At 53.6% G+C, this 20,365-nt stretch overlaps 2 protein-coding genes across 5 annotated transcripts; one reads left to right on the forward strand and one right to left on the reverse strand.

Moving 5' to 3' along the window:
• Positions 1-1,392: 1,392 nt before the first annotated feature.
• On the reverse strand, positions 1,393-2,554 carry FAHD1 (FAH domain containing oxaloacetate decarboxylase 1). The gene has a single exon (XM_055409161.2). It carries the CDS (start codon positions 2,500-2,502, stop codon positions 1,837-1,839), a length of 666 nt encoding a protein of 221 aa, XP_055265136.2. The 5' UTR covers positions 2,503-2,554; the 3' UTR covers positions 1,393-1,836.
• A 77-nt stretch (positions 2,555-2,631) lies between these two features.
• Positions 2,632-14,893, forward strand: HAGH (hydroxyacylglutathione hydrolase). 4 transcript variants are annotated; one of them, XM_055409156.2, is made up of 10 exons: positions 2,880-3,012; positions 3,245-3,386; positions 5,451-5,623; positions 6,084-6,148; positions 8,104-8,221; positions 9,367-9,475; positions 10,168-10,271; positions 10,776-10,877; positions 14,144-14,223; positions 14,633-14,893. In XM_055409156.2, exons 3-10 carry the CDS (start codon positions 5,519-5,521, stop codon positions 14,730-14,732), a joined length of 783 nt encoding a protein of 260 aa, XP_055265131.1. In that variant the 5' UTR covers positions 2,880-3,012; positions 3,245-3,386; positions 5,451-5,518; the 3' UTR covers positions 14,733-14,893. The 4 variants fall into 4 exon arrangements, with proteins under 4 accessions (XP_055265132.1, XP_088689423.1, XP_055265130.1 ...); XM_055409157.2 differs by lacking the exons at positions 2,880-3,012; positions 3,245-3,386 and adding an exon at positions 2,632-2,759; XM_088833297.1 differs by lacking the exon at positions 3,245-3,386 and having other exon boundaries at positions 2,857-3,012; positions 8,104-8,278.
• Positions 14,894-20,365: the final 5,472 nt, after the last annotated feature.

The raw sequence follows: 20,365 nt of genomic DNA on the forward strand, positions 1-20,365 counted from the left end.
ACTGCTGTATCTCAGATGCAGTCAAAAACTAAAAAGATAAAGGAATACTGTTGTTATTGTTCAGTTGCTAAATTGTGTCCAACTCCGGGTGAAGAGGAAAGAAGATGGTGTGATGTTTAGAAACAAATCGAACTGTGACACTTCTTCATAATAAATTATAAATTGGGGCTTTCAGAAGACCTAAATGTTTGAACTTTCTAATATACCTACTTCAAAGATGCAGCCTGTAGTGTGGTCACAACTTTAGGTTTTCCACACTTAGAATGGAAAAACAAGGTCCTAGTGTATAACACAGGGAACTTTATCCAATCTCCTGGGATTAACCATAATGGAATGTATATGTGAGTAAATCTGAAGCACTTTGCTGTATAGCAGAGATTGGCACAACATTATGAATCACTACATGCTGAAAAATGGCGGGGGAGAGACTTTAGGTTTCCGTCTTGGGATGGCTGTGTTACACGGCTCTGCCACTTCAGGCTGGCTAACCTCTGTCTCTATAACAGGGATGGTAGTAATAGTACCAACCTCACAGCTTTGTTGAGGATTAAATACTACACAGAAAACTCTTGGCACAGCGCCTAGTAGCACTAAGTGCTCATTAAATGTTAGGAGCCAGCAGGTGCCTTCTGTTCAGGCTAACAGCAGGAGCCCCTGCCTAAGCCTAAAGGACTCCACCAGACACTCTGACAGCTGTGTACCTCACCTAGTATTTTGCAAAGAAGGGTGTGTGTGTGCTCAGTTGTGCCTGACTCTTTGTGACCCTATGAACTGTAGCCCGCCAGGCTCCTTTGTCCATGGGATTCTCCAGGCAAGAATATTGGAGTGGGTTGCCATACCCTCCTCCAGTGGATCTTCCCCAACTAGGGATCCAACCCATGTCTCCTGCATTAGCAGGCAGATCCTTTACCACTGAGTTACCTGGAAAACCCAGAGAAGGGGGCAGGGGAAAGTAAAAGCAGCACTCGCAGGCCACTTTACTTCCCTGAAGCTTCCTTATCACTGGGTGTGAGGTACAGGTGCTGATCAACTCTGTTAATAAAGCACAGTGCTCAGGAAACCAAAGGCCAAAGACCAAGGTCTGAAGCCCCTTAGTGAGGATGTGTCCTTCATAACCACTATTGGGGGGAAAAGTACACTTTTGGAACACACAAAAGATAGCATATTTATTTAGGAAACAACAGTTTCAAAATTATTCCCCAAACTCAGGCTCTGCGGGCCAGAATATACACCCTAACTAAATGAGTGAGGTTTTCATTAATTGCTCACTTATTAAACAAAACTTTAAGTTAACTGACTATGTGGAGTAGTGTTTCTCCATATTTCCGTGATAAGAACCACTTGGAGTGCCAGAGATTGAGTTCATTAAATAACACACTGCGCCTGGAATGGTCCAGTAATTGGAAATTTTTATTTTTCCAAATACCTCCAGATGGTTTTCATGATCATAAAGAAACTTTGGGAAACACTGATGAAACGTGTTTTTCCACTTCCTTTGCAGATTTTAAGTCTTAAACACGTGGTCCTTGAATAACCTACTGAAAAGTCTAATCCAGTTCAGTTTTAGAAAGTAAGTCTTTTGAACATCTGACATCTTGTTTCCTAGGAGACACTGTTTTTCATTTCCATTTCTGGCCCAGCTCTTCTAGGTCAGGTTTTTCTCCGAGGGTCCATCTTCCTTGGGTTGAGGCATAGCAACCCAATCATTTTTAAAAATTGGTTTCTTATTAAAGGATTGTCACGTTTAATTAAATAACAGTTGCTTGTTTTTGTCTCTAGTTTCCTTTCCCCCTGAAACGTATGTTAAGAAGTTAGGGTGCTTTGTATAATATACACTCAATATTCTGGCCTCTCCACCTTAAACTTCATACTGAGGATACCATGTATGCCAGCCTGGATCTCATCATTTTCTTTAACGGGTCCCACTCCCTTTGGCGTCCCGGTCAAGATAATATCTCCTTCTTCCAAGGTCATGATCTTAGAAACGTAGCTGATGATGTAGGGGATGGAAAAAATCATGGAGGATGTCTCACCCTCCTGCCTGAGTTCGCCGTTGACCTTGAGCCAGAGCTTCAGGTTGTGAGGGTCAGGGATCTTCTCTTTGGGCACGAAGGCGCTGACCGGGCAGGAGGCCGTGAAACTCTTGGCCAGAGTCCAGGGCAGCCCCTTCTTCTTGCATTCGTCTTGCACGTCCCTGGCGGTCATGTCCAGGCACAGGGCATAGCCGGCCACGTAGTCCATGGCCGCGGCCTCTGGGACGGCGCGGCAGCGCTTGCCCATCACCACGGCGAGCTCGAGCTCGTGGTGCAGGTTGCGGGTGTAGGCGGGCACGAGCACCGGCGAGCCCTCGGGGGCGTAGGCGGTGGACGGCTTCAGGAAGAGCACCGGCTCGCTGGGCGCGGCGCTCTGCATCTCCCGGACGTGGTCCGCGTAGTTCCGGCCCACGCACACGATGTTCTTCCCCCACTCCCAGAAACGGGACAGCGGCCTGCCGGCGGCCATGCTCCTACCCGCTGCCCGGAGTCACGTGGACCCTGCCCGGCCGGCCACGGACGCCGACGGCTAGCCGGAGAGGACCAACTACCTCGGGGCGCCGGACCGCGGACTCGACGGGTGGCCAGAAGTCGCGGCGCTCGTCCTGTCGGCAGCGACTGTCCAGTGGCTGCCCCGGGGCTGCCGGGTCCGGTCCCCGCAGAGAGGTGGCGGCTGGGGCAGGTGCCTCCGGGATCGCCCTCAGGTCCTCAGCGGAGCAGGGTCAGGTGTGGACGCGGGCGCTGATTGGCCGGGGGGCGGGGCGAGCGGCGGGGGGGGCTGGGACGCGGGCGCTGATTGGCTGGGGGCGGCGGGCGCTGATTGGCCGCGGTGTATAGACGCCGGCGGGTGCAGCCCGCCCCTCGCGCCGCAGCCGCCGCCGCCGCCTGCCCGCCGCCCCGGTCATGGTGCTGGGCCGAGGGCTGCTCGGCCGCTGGAGCGTCGCTGAGCTGGGAGCCGTCTGCGCGCGTCTCGGCCTGGGTAGGTGGGCTGGGGCGGGGCCGACGCGGGGTCGGACAGGCCCGGGAGCCCAGGGGCTGGCCTGTCAGGGCCTGGGGGCAGGACAGCCGGCCCGCGGACGCGAGGCGAGCCGCCCGGCCGGCGTCGTAGCCGGGCTAACGGCAGTTGGGCCGGTCGCGCTCCCCGAGCCGGTCCATCGCGGAGCCCGCACGGGCGGGGCCGCCGCGGCTGACGCTGTTTTTTATTGACACAGGTTTGTAAGCCCTCGCTGACGCCGGCGGGCAGGCCGATTGGGGTCGAGTAAAGGCCACCCAGCAGTTGAGTCAGACTTTGAGAGGGCTGAAGACAGAGTGGGGTAACTTGTCAGCTGGGGGGTGCGAACGGATTTGTGCTAGGTAAGGAAATGTGTGTTGCGGGGGCGCTCGGGGGGCCCTTCTCGGGACCCCTGCTTTCCCGGGGTCTGCCTGGCAGACAGCGAGCGCCCCCCTTCTCCCGGACTGCCGGGTTCGAGGGCTCCTCCACACGCATCCGCCTCCCCACCATGCAAGCCCCGCACTTCTGAAGCCTTGGGGCGATGCACCCGTGCCTGAATCCGCACAGCATGCGTGCTGTGTGTGCTCCAGGGAGTGGATCCTGGCTTTTCACAGTGAACTGTGGCCGACGAGTTGCTGGACCCTTGCCCTCCCTAGTTCTGCTATCCCGGCCTCTAAAACGGGAGGTGTTGGACGGCCTGACCTCCAGGGCCCTGCTCGGACAGCTGTCAGATTCGATTTTCACCCTATTACCTCTTGCTTGCTTAAAATATTTTGACCTTGATTTTGAAATCGCCTTTTATTTCCTGATACCTTATCTGGCTGATGTAGCAACAGGGGTGGTAGGTTAAGCTGAGATTTTGGAGCAGTGAGCCAAGGGACCACAGGGCCCTGAGTGGGGAGAAGGAGCAGGTGGAAGCCCACCTTGGCCATGTCCAGACCTCATCCAGAGCAGAGGGCATCTGGAGTGCGTGGTGTGTCACCATAGCTAAGCAAAGAGCTGTGTTTTTCCATGTAGGGACCCATTAAAGGGTCAGTTGAGTTTCTGTGTTGGGAGGCAGACAGGTGGTGGAAATGGGACTGGAGGGGATCAGCAGGAGTGTGGCTGCCTCGTTCAGAGGGGCCCCAGCCCTCTGCTGTGGTGTGGAAGTAGCTTCCCAGGTCCAGAGAAGCCGGATGCCGGGTGTCTCAAGACTCGGCCCTGACTCTGCTCTGTAGTCCTCCTGGGGCTCAGATTCTGAATACTGTGGCTGAGAGCAGATGGCATAGCCCAGAAACCCAATTGTAGAAAAGTAGGTTTTCTTGCCGAGCCTGAGGAGAAGGGCCTGGGTAAAGCCCAACTGGTTGTCACACCTCTGTGTCCCTTAACGCTGCAGTTCAGGCAGTTCCCTGGGCATGGCAGATGACTGCAAACTCTGCATCAGAGATGTCCTGTCAGTCAGCCAGTCAGTCTGTCTGTCAGTCAGTCAGTCTGTCACTCAGTCTGTCGGTCAGTCAGTGTGTCACTCAGTCTGTCGGTCAGTCAGTGTGTCGATGCCACCCACTTTCTGGATCCGTTTCTTGGAGAGGCCCATCCCAGCACCTACCTACTCCAGGATCTCACTGCTGTCCTCTGTCACCTGCTGCAGTTTTAACCCCTGTCAGGCTAAGATTTAAAGTATTATTGGGGCCTTCATGAATTTTTAGACTAAATAGGGGTTTCGTTGTGGAACGTATTTTGGCCCCTGTCTCTGGGGCGCAGGATGCTTTTGCCCTGTGGTCACTCCCAGCCCACCCTGGCTGCCTTCTTTGCTTCAGTTGGACAGTGGTTCCGTGTCCTGCACACTTGAATCTCAAACAGATGTGGCCAGCTCTCCCATATCTCAGGCTGTGGGGGAGGGGTTTTATGCATCATCCAGATTTCAAGTCCCTGCCATTCGAGAGGGAATCTTCTTTTCTTCTTTGGCGCGTGACCTGAGAAGGGCTGTGAGTCGCTCAGGGGACTCAGGTTCCCTTAGCTCACAGAGAGGGAGAAGAGCCTGCCTGGCACTTTCACTCTGGGTTTCCCTCTTTGTGGTCTTTCTCTGAATCAGGTATGAAGAACCCCGGAGCTGACGGTAGGCGCCTCTCACAGAGGTTTGCATTGCAGTCACGCTGGCTCTTGTGTCCTCTTAGAGCCTTAAAGAAAGAAAAGAGGGACCGAAGTGTGAAAGAGCCAATTTCCACAAATATGAACATGAGCTGTGTTCTGTATTCTCTTCATGGATGTGGTTAACGAGGAGATCTTTTTAAAGAAAACTTAGAAAACCTCTCATGTCGAGGCTCCACACATTGTGTCCCTGGGACCTTGCTTCGGCAGATGCTTCTGCGGGGCTGAGCGCTGGCTTTGAAGTCTCGGCCCAGCGTGGCCTCGTGTGGACGCTGACTGGAACTGCACTTTGTCTTCAGGTCCGGCCCTGCTGGGAAATCTCCACCACTTGGGTTTAAGGAAGAGCTTGACCGTGGATCAGGGCGCCATGAAGGTGGAGTTACTGCCCGCTCTGACCGACAATTACATGTACCTGCTCATTGATGAGGACACCAAGGAGGCAGCCATTGTGGATCCGGTGCAGCCCCAGAAGGTGGGAGGCCAGGCCCAGCGCCCCTTTTCTGTCTCCTGATGAGTTTGATAACCCAGGGCCCTTGCAACCCGGCCAAAGCTAAGCATAAATTAACCCATTTGGTTTTTGAAAAAGGAACTAGTGTCCCGCCACTCAGTTATCAGGGCAGAGGAGCAGTGAGGGGCTGGAGGCCACCAAAGGCTTTGGTGTGGAGAGGAAGGGCCCCCCAGCACCGCTGCCACCTCTGGGCTCTGTGCCCTCGGCACTGCCTTTAGGGGGTGGTCTTGGCTGGAGGGGCTTGGAGAGGTCGTGCGGGGCCTGAACTGCCCCACAGATCACGAGAGAAAAGGCCTCCTCGTCGCCCTGCCCTCCTGGATCGGGGCATGTGGGCCAGCTCCCTGGGCACCCCCACCTGCAGGCTGAGGGATGGGCCGGGACTGGGGCGTGACCGGCCTGTGTGCTGCCGCCTGTTTGGTTGCAGGTGGTGGAAACGGTGAGGAAGCACGGCGTGAAGCTGACCACAGTTCTCACCACCCACCATCACTGGTGAGTGCTCCAGGGCCCAGCCTCCTCTGTGCCCACAGGGCCCCTGGGCCTCACAGCTGTGCTGCACATGCCCTGAGGAGGAGCATCCACTGGGCGGGCGGGCCGGGCGGTGCAGGTTCCTGGGGCACCCCCACGGGGGGCCTGGCAACCCTTCTCCTCTCCATGGCTGTGAGCTGAGGGCCAGCCCCCGTGGGGCTCTGACGGGGCTTCCGGGCACCCGCTTCTGCACTGCTGCCCCGCGTCCCTCAGGCCTGGCAACTCGGGGGCCCTGAGGGCAGAGGCTCACGCTGCAGTCCTGGGGCTGTGGGTGGGCCTCTAACAACATCTTTGCAAGCTCTTGAGCTTGTGTGGTGGGAAGCTGGCCTCAATGTTGGAGAATAAACTGGTCTAGATGTTAGTGTTTTTGAAAATCAAGCTGTCATTTTTGAAGAGTTTGTGATTTTTTAGATACTTGAAAGCTAAAGGATGGAAAAAGCTCTGATGTTTGGGTCTTAGGCTAGAGTTGCCTGCCCAGGGCCCTATTGAAACTTTTGAGGCTCTTCAAAGCTAGGAAAAAAATCTTTACTTGGCTCTGAATAGTCTTTTCCAAATAACTGCCCAAGGGCAGCGAGCGTCTTTGAACCTGCTCCTGTGGCGCTTGGCCGAGTTCGGGGCGTGTCCTGGAGTAAAGGAGGCCTTCCAGCATCTGTGGGAGTGTTGTGTGGACACAGTTGGCCAGAGTCTGTTAAGTGTTGGAAACTTGTTGGTTGATGTAACTGTAGACCTTCAGGGTGGTTTAGCCTTTGGGGCCTCAGGCGTTACTTCCTGATTTAGGGGCTCGGGCCTGCGGAGGCTCCTGGGTGCCCTGTGGCTGCTCTCGGGAGCTCCGCCTGGTGTGGCCTCCATGGGCTGCAGGGCCTCCGCCTCCCGACTTCTCCCAGGGCGACTTTCTTGCACCGAGCAAATCCCACATCACACGTGGCTTTTCCCACATTGGGGTGCCTTACAAACTAAACCAGGATCCAACCTGAGCTGCAGGGTGTGGCCCGTGCCACCCTGCCACTTACAGGTGGCGTTTTTCAGGTCAGCACTGAGTGTGCTTCGTGGTTGGCTCAGCCTGCGTGTATCAGCCCCACAAGGAGGGCCGAGGGCGGCCTGCTCTTATCTCAGAGCCCGCTGTTGCCAGGCCTGTGGGTGAGTGTGTAGTGAGCAGGTGTGCCCTGGTGATTGGAAAGCCCCCGCCTCGGCCTGGAAAGGCTAATCTTCAGGCACAGGACACCCCGGCCCTGCCCTGTGTTCAGGGCCCCACAGGGCTTGCCCTGGTGTGTTTCTCCTCCAGCAAGGCCGTGGCACAGAGCTCTTCTCTTGAACTGGGCGGCTTGGGGAGCTCCTGCGTGCGTGTCCAGGGGTCGCCTCGCTGCTGGCTGCACCATCGAGCCTCCTGGGGAGGTCGTTCTGAGCTGGCCTGTCCCTCGGTGACACTGCCCCTGGCAGCTGGGTGGTGGTGGTTTAGATCTGCTCAGAGTGGACCCATCTGGGCTGTGACTCAGAGTCACCTGACAGCTTTTCAAACTTGGCCTGCAGGGCATGCCCCAGGCTCAGGGCATCAGGGTGCCCAGGGCATCAGCATGTGCAGCTGGGAGTCGGGCCTTGCTGTTCCCAGACCCCAGGTGACTCTGGTGTGCCTGGAATCTGGGAGCCAGGGACACAGGGGTCATTCAGGGCGTGCAGTTTGCTCCATCTGCTCCAGAAGCTTCTGCAGCAGCACGGCGGGGGCATGGCAGGGGCCTCTCGTGGGGACAGGGTGTCTGAGAACATTCTCAGCAGAGCCAGATGAGGACAAGAACAGGAAGATGCATTTCTCCTTCAGAGAAACACAGCTGGGCAAAATAAAAACTCCATTTGGTCGCGGTGTGGAGGTGGGCACACCCTCTGTGTATCAGCAGCAGCCCCAGCTCCCCCTTTCTGACCTCCAGGGACCACGCTGGTGGGAACGAGAAGCTGGTCAAGCTGGAGCCTGGGTTGAAGGTGTACGGGGGTGATGACCGGATTGGGGCCCTGACCCACAAGGTCACACACCTGTCCACACTGCAGGTGAGGATGGGGGGGGGGGCCCTGACTCACAAGGTCACGCACCTGTCCACACTGCAGGTGAGGAGGGACCGACAGCAGGGCTCACGTGTGGTCCTGCCGGGCTCCAGGCCCTGTGCCCACCTCCTCCTGGAAGTCCCCTGGCTCGCCCCAGGGACCCAGAGGGGTACTGAGGGCTCAGCTGTGGAGACAGCCCAGCCTGCACACAGGCAGATGCGCTCCAGGGCCTGCCTGAGTCCCTCTGCCGAAAGTCTGGCGAGCAGGTCAGTGTGCAGATGGTGCCTGGCCAAGGGAGAAGCCAGAGGCATGGCTTTGAGATGCCTGGTGGTTCAGTGCTAAGTCGTGTCTGACTCTTCGCGACCCCATGGACTGTAGCCCTCCAGGCTCTTCTGTCCATGGGCTTCTCCAGGCAAGAATACCAGAGTGGGTTGCCATTTCCTCCTCCAGGAGATCTGCCCGACCCAGGGATGGAACCCTGGTCTTCTGCCTTGCAGGCAGATTCCTTACTGACTGAGCCACCAGGAAGGCTTTGAGACACCTGGGAACTGAGATGCAGACTCTGTGGAGCCCTCTTTCACATCAGTGGCGGGTTTCTTGGGAGGGGACGACAGCGAGGTTATATGGGAGGGGGGCCTTTTCTCAGGAGAGGCAGCTGGGGCGTCTAGGGCAGTGTGTCAGGACGTGTGTGGACAGCAGGTGCCACACAGGTGGGCCGGTTAGCATTTGGTGAGCCAGGTAGAGGGCACACAGAAACATCATTTCAGTTTTGGTCAGATTAGAACGCTTCTGAAGTGAAGGCTGGGGCTGGGGTGGAGACGGAGAAGGGAACAAAGGCCAAGCAACTAAGAGAAAACCGTCTTCCCCGCAAGACGCCTGGTGCAGATTTGGCCTGGCTTTGAGGAGACAACAGGATCAGCCCTCTGGTTGGGCACACCAGCAAGCACCGGCTTATGGGGGTCCCTGCACCTCCAGGTCTGGGTCCCGTGGTCACCAGCAAGTCCCACCCTCGCGGGGTGGAGCAGCGGCCGTGGAAGCCCCATCACCCATGACGGCAGCTGCTGGGGGGCTGGCAGGTTCTGGGAGAACCCATGAGCCTGCAGACAGGCCCCCGCACGCAGGGACACAGGCCGGTGTGTGCTCCGTCTCAGGTGGGGTCTCTCAACGTCAAGTGCCTGTGGACACCGTGTCACACTTCCGGACACATCTGTTACTTTGTGACCAAGCCCAACAGTCCCGAGCCACCTGCTGTGTTCACAGGTGAGTGTAGAGTGCTCAGGTGTGAGCTGCGGGGTCTGGCGTTTTTTGAAACCTCTGGGAAGAGCAGAGAGTGTGTCCCGCCAGGCAGACTGTGCTGGGCTCTGCGTGGACCCCAGCGCTTGGGGTAGAGCCTGGGCCTTGGTGCAAACACATCCAGGGGCCAGGAAGCCCTGGTAGGCACTGGGCGAAGTGTCCCCTCCTGGCTGGGCTTCCGTCACATCTCCAGGGCCCCTGGGAGCTGTGGTCCTGTATGAGGGTTCCCTGAAGGGTCCAGGCGGGGCCGGTGAGATCATGGGCATTTGGCAGGACGGTGCTGGCTGTCAGAATTTAGGGGTCACAGGACGGCCTGACCTGGGAGGGGCTTCTGGACAGGTGGGAAAAAGCTTGGGTTTGGCGGGTGGTCTGAGAGCCAGGGCTGATAGGAATGGGAAGTGAGGGGAACAGCTGGGCTTGCATCTGAGCAGCTGTTTGGGGCCTGGTGGGGCCAGTCAGTGCAGCAGAGGTTAAAGGCGTGGAGAGGGTGGCACCCAGACTCGGCGGGGCCCTGGGCCCTGTTGGGTGGGGGTCAGGTCCGGGGCTGTGGCCGGGTCAGCACAGGAGGCAGAGAGGAGCCCGGCTGTGGAGCTGAGCAGTGGCCCTAACAGGCGTGCGTGGCCAGCAGCCCCCCAGCTCCACACTGTCCTGCCTCGCAGGTGACACCTTGTTTGTGGCCGGCTGCGGGAAGTTCTATGAAGGGACAGCGGATGAGATGTACAAAGCCCTGCTCGAGGTCCTGGGCCGGCTCCCTCCAGACACGGTAGGCAGTGTCCTGCTGCTTGCCAGTGGCAGCAAGACCCTATCCCCTCCTGCTGAGCCCTTGGGCCAGCTCCGCACCCCTGGGGTCTCACAAGCCTTCCTGAATTGGGAGGAGCAGGACAGCAGAAGCATTGCTTCTGGAAGCATGTTTGTTTCCTTAAATGTACTTTTTATTGTCATTTAACATACACGGCTGCAATGCAGGAGATGTGGGTTCAGTCCTTGGGTTGGGAAAATCCCATGCAGATGGAATGGCTTACCCACTCCAGAATTCTTGCCTGGAGAATCCCATGGACAGAGGAGCCTGGCGGGCTGCAGTCCATGGGGTTGCAAAGGGTCAGACATGACTGAGTGACTAATACAGACACGACGCACGCAGGACGTGTGCTTATCTTTAGGGACGTCTCATGGGTGCTGCCCCCGGACGGGCCCAGGCCATCTCTGAGGAGCTGGAGGGCGGATTCACAAGCCTCCTCAGAGCTGGTGTGTTTGGCTCTGTCCTCAGAGAGTGTACTGTGGCCATGAATACACCATCAACAACCTGAAGTTTGCTCGCCACGTGGAGCCCAACAACACTGCCATCCAGGAGAAACTGGCCTGGGCCAAGGTGAGCGGGCTGCAGTTGGGGGTCCTATGGGCTGGGTGCCGTGAAGCTGCTTCCCAGGAGCACGGCACTCGCAGCGTTGGCTCCAGAGTGGGCGGAAAGGGCTCCTTGGGACAGCGGGCAGCAGCAGGCCAGGTGGGTTCCAGCCCAACATGGAGCCAGAGCCCGGGCTGTCTCCTTGAGATCCTTTCTGACTTGAGGGTCCGGGCTGGGCCTGGGATCCTTATCAGCCAGCAGCCAGGGGAGGCCAAAGCAGCAGGTGCCGGCCTCTGTCCACTTGGGGAAACCACCTTGGAGGCTGCTTGTCTGAAAGGCATTATTTCTGCCTTGGCCCCCAGCGTGCCCCATGGCTTGTCCCAGGGTTGTGTGTCGTCCTGCAGGCGTCTTCTGTAATTCTCAGATGAAAGATCTTGTACACACTGTCAAATGTGTTCCTAAATAGTTCACGTCTGTGGATTTTGCTGGAAATGATTATCGAGTCTTTAGAAATACTGACTTGTGTATTTTGACCTTGTGTCCTTGTGACTTTGCTTGACTCAGTCTCGCATCTTTTTCATAGATTCCTCAGCACACAATCATGCCGTCAACATTTAGTTTTGTTTCTTCCTTTCCAATATACTTCCAACATATATTTCGTTAGTATTTTGCCTTATTGCACTGGCTAAGATCTGGACAGTAGACATGGTGAGAGTGGACACCTTTGGCTTGTTCCCAGCCTTAGGGGGAAAGCATTCAATTTTTCACCATGAAGCTAATTGTTTTAGTTGTGAGTTTTAAGTTCTCATTATCAAGTTGATGAAGTTCACATATATTCCTGGTTTTGAGTTTCGTCATGAGTAGATGTTGAATTTTGTCAAATGATTTTTCTTCATCTATTATGTAATCATGTAGTTTTTCTCCCTTACTCTTGTTGATGTGGAGAAGTGTATCAGTTGTTTCAAATGTCACACAAACCTCGGTTTCTGGCCAGACCTTAGTCACGGTGGTGTCTATTTTTGTGTTTATGTTCTTAAGAGATACTGGTCTGTAAGTTTGGGTTTTTTTCATGTCTTTGGTCTTAATATGAAGGTAACGCTGGCCACATAAAATAAGAGTTGGAAGTGCCTCCTCCTGTTTACTGAGTTTTTCTCTGGTTGTTATTATTTCTTCCTTTAGTGTTTGTTAGAATTCACTAATGAAGCCTTCTGGACACTGAATTCTTTTTTGTGGAAAGGTTTTTTTTTTATTATGAATTGATATTTTTAATTTGTGTAGGGCTGTCAGATTTTCTTCTGGGCTATCTTTTCTTGAGTCAGTTTTGTTAGCAACTAGTGTCTTTCAAGGAATTTCATCAAGGTTTTCAAACTTATTGACAGTTTTCATAGTTTCCCTTTTTATTTTCAAGCTTGTTGAAGTTTAGTTCACATGTAAGAAATTGCATCCGTTTAAAATGAAGACAGATTAAATGACTCCCACTATGTTTAAGACCTAGAACATCTCCACCCCCAAAAGCTTCCTCATGTCTCGTTTTCTCTGCTTTGCTCCAGGATGCCACTGGAACTTAGTTCACATTTTCTAGAGTTTCATATAAATGAACTACACAGTGTACTCATACCTTATTTTTTTTACCAAGCAGAATAATTTTGAGATTCACTCATGTTGCTGCATGTATCAGTTCATTCCTTTTCATTGCTGAGTAGTATTCCTTTGTTTGACCTTACCACATTTTGCTTATCCATTCACCTGTCAATAGACATTTTCTAGTTATTGGCCTCTGTGAATAAAGCTGCTGTGAGCATCTCTGCACAGGTCTTTGTGTGAGACGTGGTTGTGTTGTTTTATGTCCCCAGCAGTGAAACAGGAGCGCTCTGGGCGCTCCACACTCTCACCAACCCTTGGCACTGTCGATCCTTTCATTTAAGCCATCTTCATGGGGAGGCAGTAGTGTTTCATTGTGGCTTTAATTTGCATTTAATAATTTTAATTTATTAATAATAATAAATTTAATAATTTGCATTTAATTTAATAAATTTAATTTCCTTAGTGCATAATAATTTGGACCATCTTCCTTGTCCTTATTGGTCATTTTGTTTAGTGTTCATTCAGATTTTCTCCCCATTTAAAAGCCTGGACTGTCTTCTTGTTGAATAATAAGAGTTTTTTAAAGTTTATTCTAGATACAAGTTCTTTTTCAGATGCGTGTATGGTGAAGTTTCTCATTCTGTGACTTGCCTTTATCAACAGTGTCTTTTCCAGAGCAAGCAAATTTTTTTTACATTAAATTTTGATGACATAACAGCGTGTTTTCTTTTGTAGTTCATACTTTTTAATCTCCCATCTAAGAAAGCTTTGCTTTGCCAAGGTAAAAAAAAAACCAAAAAACTCCTGTTTTATTCTGGAAGCTTTATGGTTTTAACTTCTAGAGCAGTATGGTCTAATCCACCCCATCCAATATCTCTAATCCAATGCAGTGATCTCCCCTCTTTCATTTGGCTGCACTGGGTCTTAGCTGCTGCTGGAGGGATCTTTTAGTTGCAGCATGTGGGATCTAGTTCCCTGACCAAGGATCAAACCCGGGCACCCTGCATTGGGAGTATGGACTCTTAGCCCTTGGACCACCAGGGAAGCCCCTGAAGGCATCCTGGTGCCACTGCTCACAGTGTGGGTGGGAGTGGGACCCTTGGGAATGAGGGCTCCTGATGGTCAGGAAGCCTGAGCGTGGCTGTTGACAGCTGTCCACTCCTGGGCCCTGTGGCCCTCAGGGTGAGCCCAGCAGTAGAAGGGCAGGGGCTGTGGGGAGGCCCCCGTCTGCATCTGCTCTCCGTCTGCCCTGGTCAGTGTTGATCAGGAGCAAGGGCGTCCCAAGTGGAGCTGACGAGCTGTCTGAGCACCCCGTGATGACAGCTGCCCTCTGGGGGGTGTCACCCGGGGAGGGATCCCGGGAACTGGTTGCTCCACTGATCTTGGCAGTGAGGTGCTCACGAACCACATGCTGTCCTAGGGGTGGGGCTGTACTCTCTGTTTCTCGCTTTTTTACTGGTCATGACTTCTGTAATACAAAACAGAAGCTTTGCATTAAGGACAAGAAAGCCCCTGTCCCCCTGCACCTCTGGGCCATGGTGGGTCGTGGTGGCGGCTGAGCACGCGTGCCCCTCTCCATGGGCAGGGAAGGGCCTGTGTTCACGCTGACCGTGTGCTCACTGGATCTGCTCAGGCGGACGACGTGTGAAGGCTTGCTCAACTGTCCCCTTTAGAAGCTTCCGCACTAAAGTGACCCGCTTGTCTTGCAGGAGAAGTACAGCATCGGGGAGCCCACGGTGCCATCCACCATCGCCGAGGAGTTCACCTACAACCCGTTCATGCGAGTGAGGTGAGGGCGCGGGCTTCCCTGCTGTGCATGGGCACACCAGGCAGGGTCCACGCCCCCAACTCTCCTTAAAGTGCAGCCAACAAAGCAGATGCTGTTTCTTAAAGCGGGCACTGTTCTTGGTGCCTCGGAGAGGGTGTGGGTCCTTTCTGACCCTGGGTTCCGATCAGGAGGTGATGAGACTTGTGCTCGGGGTACCTCCGCGTGCTGGGTGGTGCCGGGCGCCAGCATGGAACGGGCATCACTGGGTCACAGCAGGACCGGCTCGGGCAGCACTTCCCGCAGTGATGAACACCCAGGCTGTCCACTGGCTGCTGCAGCCTCCAGCAGCTCTTCTTCCCTGGTGCCCTGGGAGGCGTGGTGGGGCCGTGGGCCTGGGGTGCAGCCTGCAGCCTGGCACTTGGCTTCACAGGGAGAAGACAGTGCAGCAGCATGTGGGCGAGACGGACCCTGTGACCACCATGAGGGCTATCCGCAAAGAGAAGGACCAGTTCAAGGTGCCGCGGGACTAGGCGGCCACGGGGCCTCCCGGGTACTCAGATGTGCCGGGTGACTCTCCTGCCAGGACTGCAGGAGTTCAGTCTCAGTTTAATTTTAAATTAATTGCAGAGTGCTTTGCTTGTATTATCAAATGTTCTAATGCATATTTATAAGAGAAGAAGTTTAGAAAGTGTTTATTCCCGGGTGCTCTGCTTGCAGACCGTGTGCTGTTGCCGACCTTCCCATGGTCGCCCCTACAGTTGCCGTGTGAATCCCCCACATGACACCCCAGGAGGAGCTGTCCCCTCTGGCCCTGGCGAAGCCAGCATGCCCTGGTTGGCTTCCTAGCACAAGGCCCCCGTTGGGGTGGGTGCTCCCCCTTTTCCTGCCCCTGTGAGCGGACACCTGGCATCACCAGCCCCTGCCCCACTCCACCCCAGCTACCTCTAGAGGAAGCCACCTCTCATGGGTTGTATCCAGTGTCGTGCGTGTGCTGACATGCAGTGGGACCCCAGGCCAGGCACAGTGTGGGGTGGGGTCTGGGCGCCATCCCTGTGAAGGCCGCCCATCCTGGGACTCTCCCAGGGACCAGTCTCTGGGCCCCCTGCTGACATCGCCCCCTTGACGCTTCTTCCAGACGGGTCACAGCACAGCGCGGTTGTCGCTGTCTCCCTGGAGCCCTCAGGTCCTGTCCCGGCCGAGCGGGCCCGTGTCACCCCACAGCCGCCTGTGTGGACTCCTCTCCAGCCACGATGCTTTCTCTGTGGAGCCCGAGCTCCCTGGAGACCTGGAGGGGATTTGCACGAGCCTTCCTGGCGCTCCCTTCGGTTTTATACCAGCAACTGGACATGCGGGTGCAGGAGCCTCAGGATGTGCTGAGGCCTTGTGCTGTGAGGGTTGCTGCGGGCGCTGTCCTTCCAGGTGGCTGGTGTTGGCGGCCCATCCCAGGGACGCTGGGCTCCGCCAGCAGCACAGCAATTGCACAGGGTGAGCGCTGCTCCCAGAACCCGCTGCCAGAGACCCCGTCCCCCAGTGCCCTGGGCCTGCGTCCCCCATCCACAGAAACGTGAGGAGGAGCACGCACACCATCCTGCCCCCTCCTCGTCCTCCGAGTGCCCAGGGAGCTCAGCAGGCAGCGCTTCTCTGCACACTGTGGTGGCGGCGCTGCCTCCAGGCAGCAGGGCACGTCCTCACTCTGCCTCGCTGGTGCCCCGCGGCCGCAGGCCCTGGCGGCGGCTGCGCCAGGGCTGAGGGGCTTCTCAGCATCTCTGCTGTGCTCAGGGTGCCTGCCCACGCGCTGGACACCCTCGTCCTCGCTGATCTGGGTCACAGAAGGCGCTCTGCAGGCTTCTCATGCGTCTGCCTGGCTCCTGACCACCTTCCACACGCTCACTGGCCACTGGGATTTCCTTTCTGGGGACCGCCTCTGCTCCTGGGTTTCTTCACTGGTTGCTACCAAGTTTTTCTTACTGATCACTAGGAATCCTTTGTTTCACATTGCATATTTTATGATTTCTTTGTTTGCAGTCTTCTAGTTTGTTGCTGGCTTCACCATCTGGTGTCTGTTGAAGAAATTCTTGATGTTGTCAAATGTATATTTTTTCCTTCATGAAAAACGTTTTTGTGTTTAGCAGCTCTCTCCCGCTCTGATGCCGCCCTGAAGTCTGACCCAGTGGCTGCTGGTTTGTGGTTCTTGTTGCCGAGCTGTTTGTGCTGGTGTCTGAGGGACTGACGCCTCACGTTCCAGCCCCTCGGCACCACCCGCCGCCCCAGTGAGCCAGCACCCAGGGGTCCAGCCTGCTCTGCGGCCCTCCATCCCATCCATCTGTCTGTCTGTGCTGACGCTGCCTCACAGTCCCTGTACAGTTCTTCAACCCCAGGACCACAGCCCAACCTCATCCATCAGGAGAGTCCTGGCTCTTTCTTCTTCCGTGTAAAGACCAGGGTGTTTGTGTCTGGCATCTGGGATGGAGTAATGTCAACTCACTAAGCTGGGAAGAAGTGACTTTTTGTGATATGAAGTGTTTCCAATTATGAGGACGCTACTTGCCCATCCGCGTGGGTCTCTGGACCGGCGCGTGCTATGTGTAGGGCACAGGTCAAGTCTAAGATGTCTCCAGCGTGTCGGGGGTCCTAACGCCAGCAGTCATGCTGTGATGCAAGAGTGGGGTGGAGAGGCTGGGGCCGGGCGAGAGGGGCGGGCTGGGCTGTGTTCCCGGGGATCCCTGGGCCCTGGAGGGCTGGCAGGAGGGCTGGGGAGCTGCTGGTGCACCTGCCTGGCCCGGCGCACACTCTCCTCAGGTCGTCAGGTCTCCTCAGGTCGTCAGGTTTTAGTGCCCAGTCACGTGCTCCCAGCCGAGGGTCCGTCTCCTTGACGCGGTCTCTCTTCTGGGTCTAGAGATGAGAAGGGAACCTGGAAGCCTCCTCACTGCTGGGGGAGTCTGTAGAGAAGGAGACGCTAGTCTGAGCCTGGTGCATTCTGTTGTGAGAATTTTAAAAACCGTGGTCCTGTTTTTTAATGGTGAGAAGAGCTGTTACCGCCTTCATCCACTTTTGGTAGGTTACTTCCTTTCCTACATTTTCAAATCCGGTCTGTTGTGTTCTCTCATCTCTGCTGTGGCGTTTGTCTTCCCTGCCCCTTCTGAGCAGAGCCCGTTGCTGTCTGTCCTCTGGGGTCCTGCTTCCTAGCTCTTCAGGGGTCTCTCATTCTTCCTCCTGAGAAAAAAAGGAGAGGCTTTTCCTGGACCACCCACTTCTAGGGACATTGGTTCTTAGTTGGGGCAGCAGAGAGTCCTGGGGAAGAACTGGATCTTAGATCTGGGAGTGAGCCTGGCCTGGGTGCTGTGGATCCAGAAAGAAAAGCTGGTTCTACAGCCACACTGCCCCCAGAGTATGCACACCTGTCTTTCTCTGGCTCTTGCAGCTCAGAGTTATCTTATTCTTGGTCAGCATATTTTCTTAAGCCAGAATCTTGACTTCTTAAGGTCCCAATAATCTCTTTTTCTTTCCTCTGATTTCTGTTCTAACAATCTTCTGTTGAAGAAATGAGTATGTCATGTCTACTTTAAATGGGCAAAACTGAAAGGGAAAATTGGTAATTTAGCAATAATAGAGATTCCTTAATAGTCCAGTTGATAACAGGACACTGTCACTCAATCAAACCTACTTACAGAACATTCCGCCGACATTTCCAGGTGCTCACAGAACATTCTCCAGGACAAACACTATCTTCAACACACAGATCACAATGAATTCTAAAAGAGCATACTTTGTATAATTCCAAACTCCAGTGACATTAGATATCTACAACACAGCGAAGTCTGGAAAAACCCAAATGTTTGGAAGTTAACACGTCTAACTACTGTGTGCGTCAACCAGAAGGGAAATGAACACAAAATTTGTGGGATGCAGCTAAAGCAGTGCTCGAGGGAAACATATAGTTTTAAACAGCTGTGTAAGAAAAGAAGGCCTCAAAAAACCTGGGCTTCTGCCTTAAAACACAAAAGGAGAGAAAACAAAACCCAAAGGAAGCAGAAATGATGATTAGCAAGGAGTCAGTGAAACAGAAAACTGGTTTTTCGCTGACCAACAAAATAACACACGAATTACCAAAATCATGATTTTTGAAAAGGGGCTGCTGCTAAGTCATGTCAGTCGTGTCCGACTCTGTGAAAAGGGGCATATCCTATCAATCCTAAAGAACTTGTAAAGGAATACTAGGGAAACTATACCAACAAATTAGATGAAATGGACAAATTCGTTAAATTGATTTAACAAAAGTCTTAAGTCTTCATGCAAAAGAAAGCTCAGGGCCACATGGCTTCACCACTGCATTCTATTAGTAATGCTAATAGTCACAAACTCTTCCAGAAAACACAGGCAGGAACACTTCCCAACTCATTCTGTGAGGCTGTTATCCCGATACCTAACAAAACCAGAGATCAACGTCCCTCATGAACACAGGTGTAAAGTCTTTAAAATGTTGGCAATCCGAATACACTGACGTTCCACACCACAGACAGGTAGGATTCATAACAGGAATACAAGGTCGACTGAATATCTAAAAGTCATCGTAATAAACCACGGTCATAGAAAAAAGGACAAAATCATCTCAATGGATGCGGGAAACCACGACGAAATCCCACACCCGTTCGTGGTTTAAAAGAAAAGTCAACAAACCTGGAATCGAAGGGAGCCTCTTGGAATTGATAAAGGACATCTGTTTAATCTCCAAACGCTGCTGTATCAAGCCATGACAACTCAGTTGTTTGAAGCGGCACAGATGTATCACCTGCTAATCCAGAGGTTGGAAGTCTGTCAGGAGTCTCACTGGACTGAGTGTCAGCAGAGCTGGTTCCCTCTACTCCAAAGGGAGAATTCGTTTCCTTGCCCTTCCCTGCTGTGTGAGGTACCTGAGTCCCTGGCTCCTGACCCCGCTCCTCCATCTTCAGAGGTCAGCAGCTGGGGGCCGAGTCCTCTCATGGCCTCACAGCAGCCTCATCCGACCTCTTAATCCACTCCAAAGAATGCCTGAAATTACAGTGGGGCCACCTGGAAATCCACGTTCATCTCACTGTCTCCAGGTCAGCTGATCAGCAGCCTAAGTTCTGCTCTGCCACGTGACCTGACATATTCATGATTCCAGGGATAAGGACACGCTCATCGGTGGCTGGGAGCGGTATTCTGCCTGCAACCCCGTGGATCAGAGACGTAAGCCAGCGTCATAATTCATGGTCAGTGATACAACTGCACTCATCTCACACGCTAGTAAAGTCATGCTCAAAATTCTCCAAGCCAGGCTTCAGCAGTATGTGAACCGTGAACTCCCAGATGTTCAAGCAGGTTTTAGAAAAGGCAGAGGAACCAGAGATCAAATTGCCAACATCCGCTGGATCATGGAGAAAGCAAGAGAGTTCCAGAAAACCATCTATTTCTGCTTCATTAACTATGCCAAAGCCTTTGACTGTGTGGATCACAATAAACTGTGGAACATTCTGAAAGAGATGGGAATACCAGACCACCTGACCTGCCTCTTGAGAAACCTGTATGCAGGTAAGGAAGCAACAGTCAGAACTGTACATGGAACAACAGACTGGTTCCAAATAGGAAAAGGAGTACGTCAAGGCTGTATATTGTCACCTTGCTTATTTAACTTATATGCAGAGTACATCATGAGGAACGCTGGGCTGGAAGAAGCACAAGCTGGAATCAAGATTGCTGGGAGAAATATCAATAACCTCATATATGCAGATGACACTACCCTTATGGCAGAAAGTGAAGAGGAACTCAAAAGCCTCTTGATGAAAGTGAAAGAGGAGAGTGAAAAGGCTGGCTTGAAGCTCAACATTCAGAAAACAAAGATCATGGCATCTGGTCCCATCACTTCATGGGAAATAGATGGAAAAACAGTGGAAACAGTGTCAGACTTTATTTTTTTGGGCTCCAAAATCACTGCAGATGCTGACTGAAGCCATGAAATTAAAAGACGCTTACTCCTTGGAAGGAAAGTTATGACCAACCTTGATAGTATATTAAAAAGCAGAGACATTACTTTGCCAACCAAGGTCCGTCTAGTCAAGGCTATAGTTTTTCCCGTGGTCATGTATGGATGTGAGAGTTGGACTGTGAAGAAAGCTGATCGCCGAAGAATTGATGCTTTTGAACT

Source organism: Moschus berezovskii, chromosome 27, assembly GCF_049115385.1.
Source record: "Moschus berezovskii isolate FMDL1 chromosome 27, NW_MosBer_1.0, whole genome shotgun sequence".
NCBI lineage: Eukaryota > Metazoa > Chordata > Mammalia > Artiodactyla > Moschidae > Moschus > Moschus berezovskii.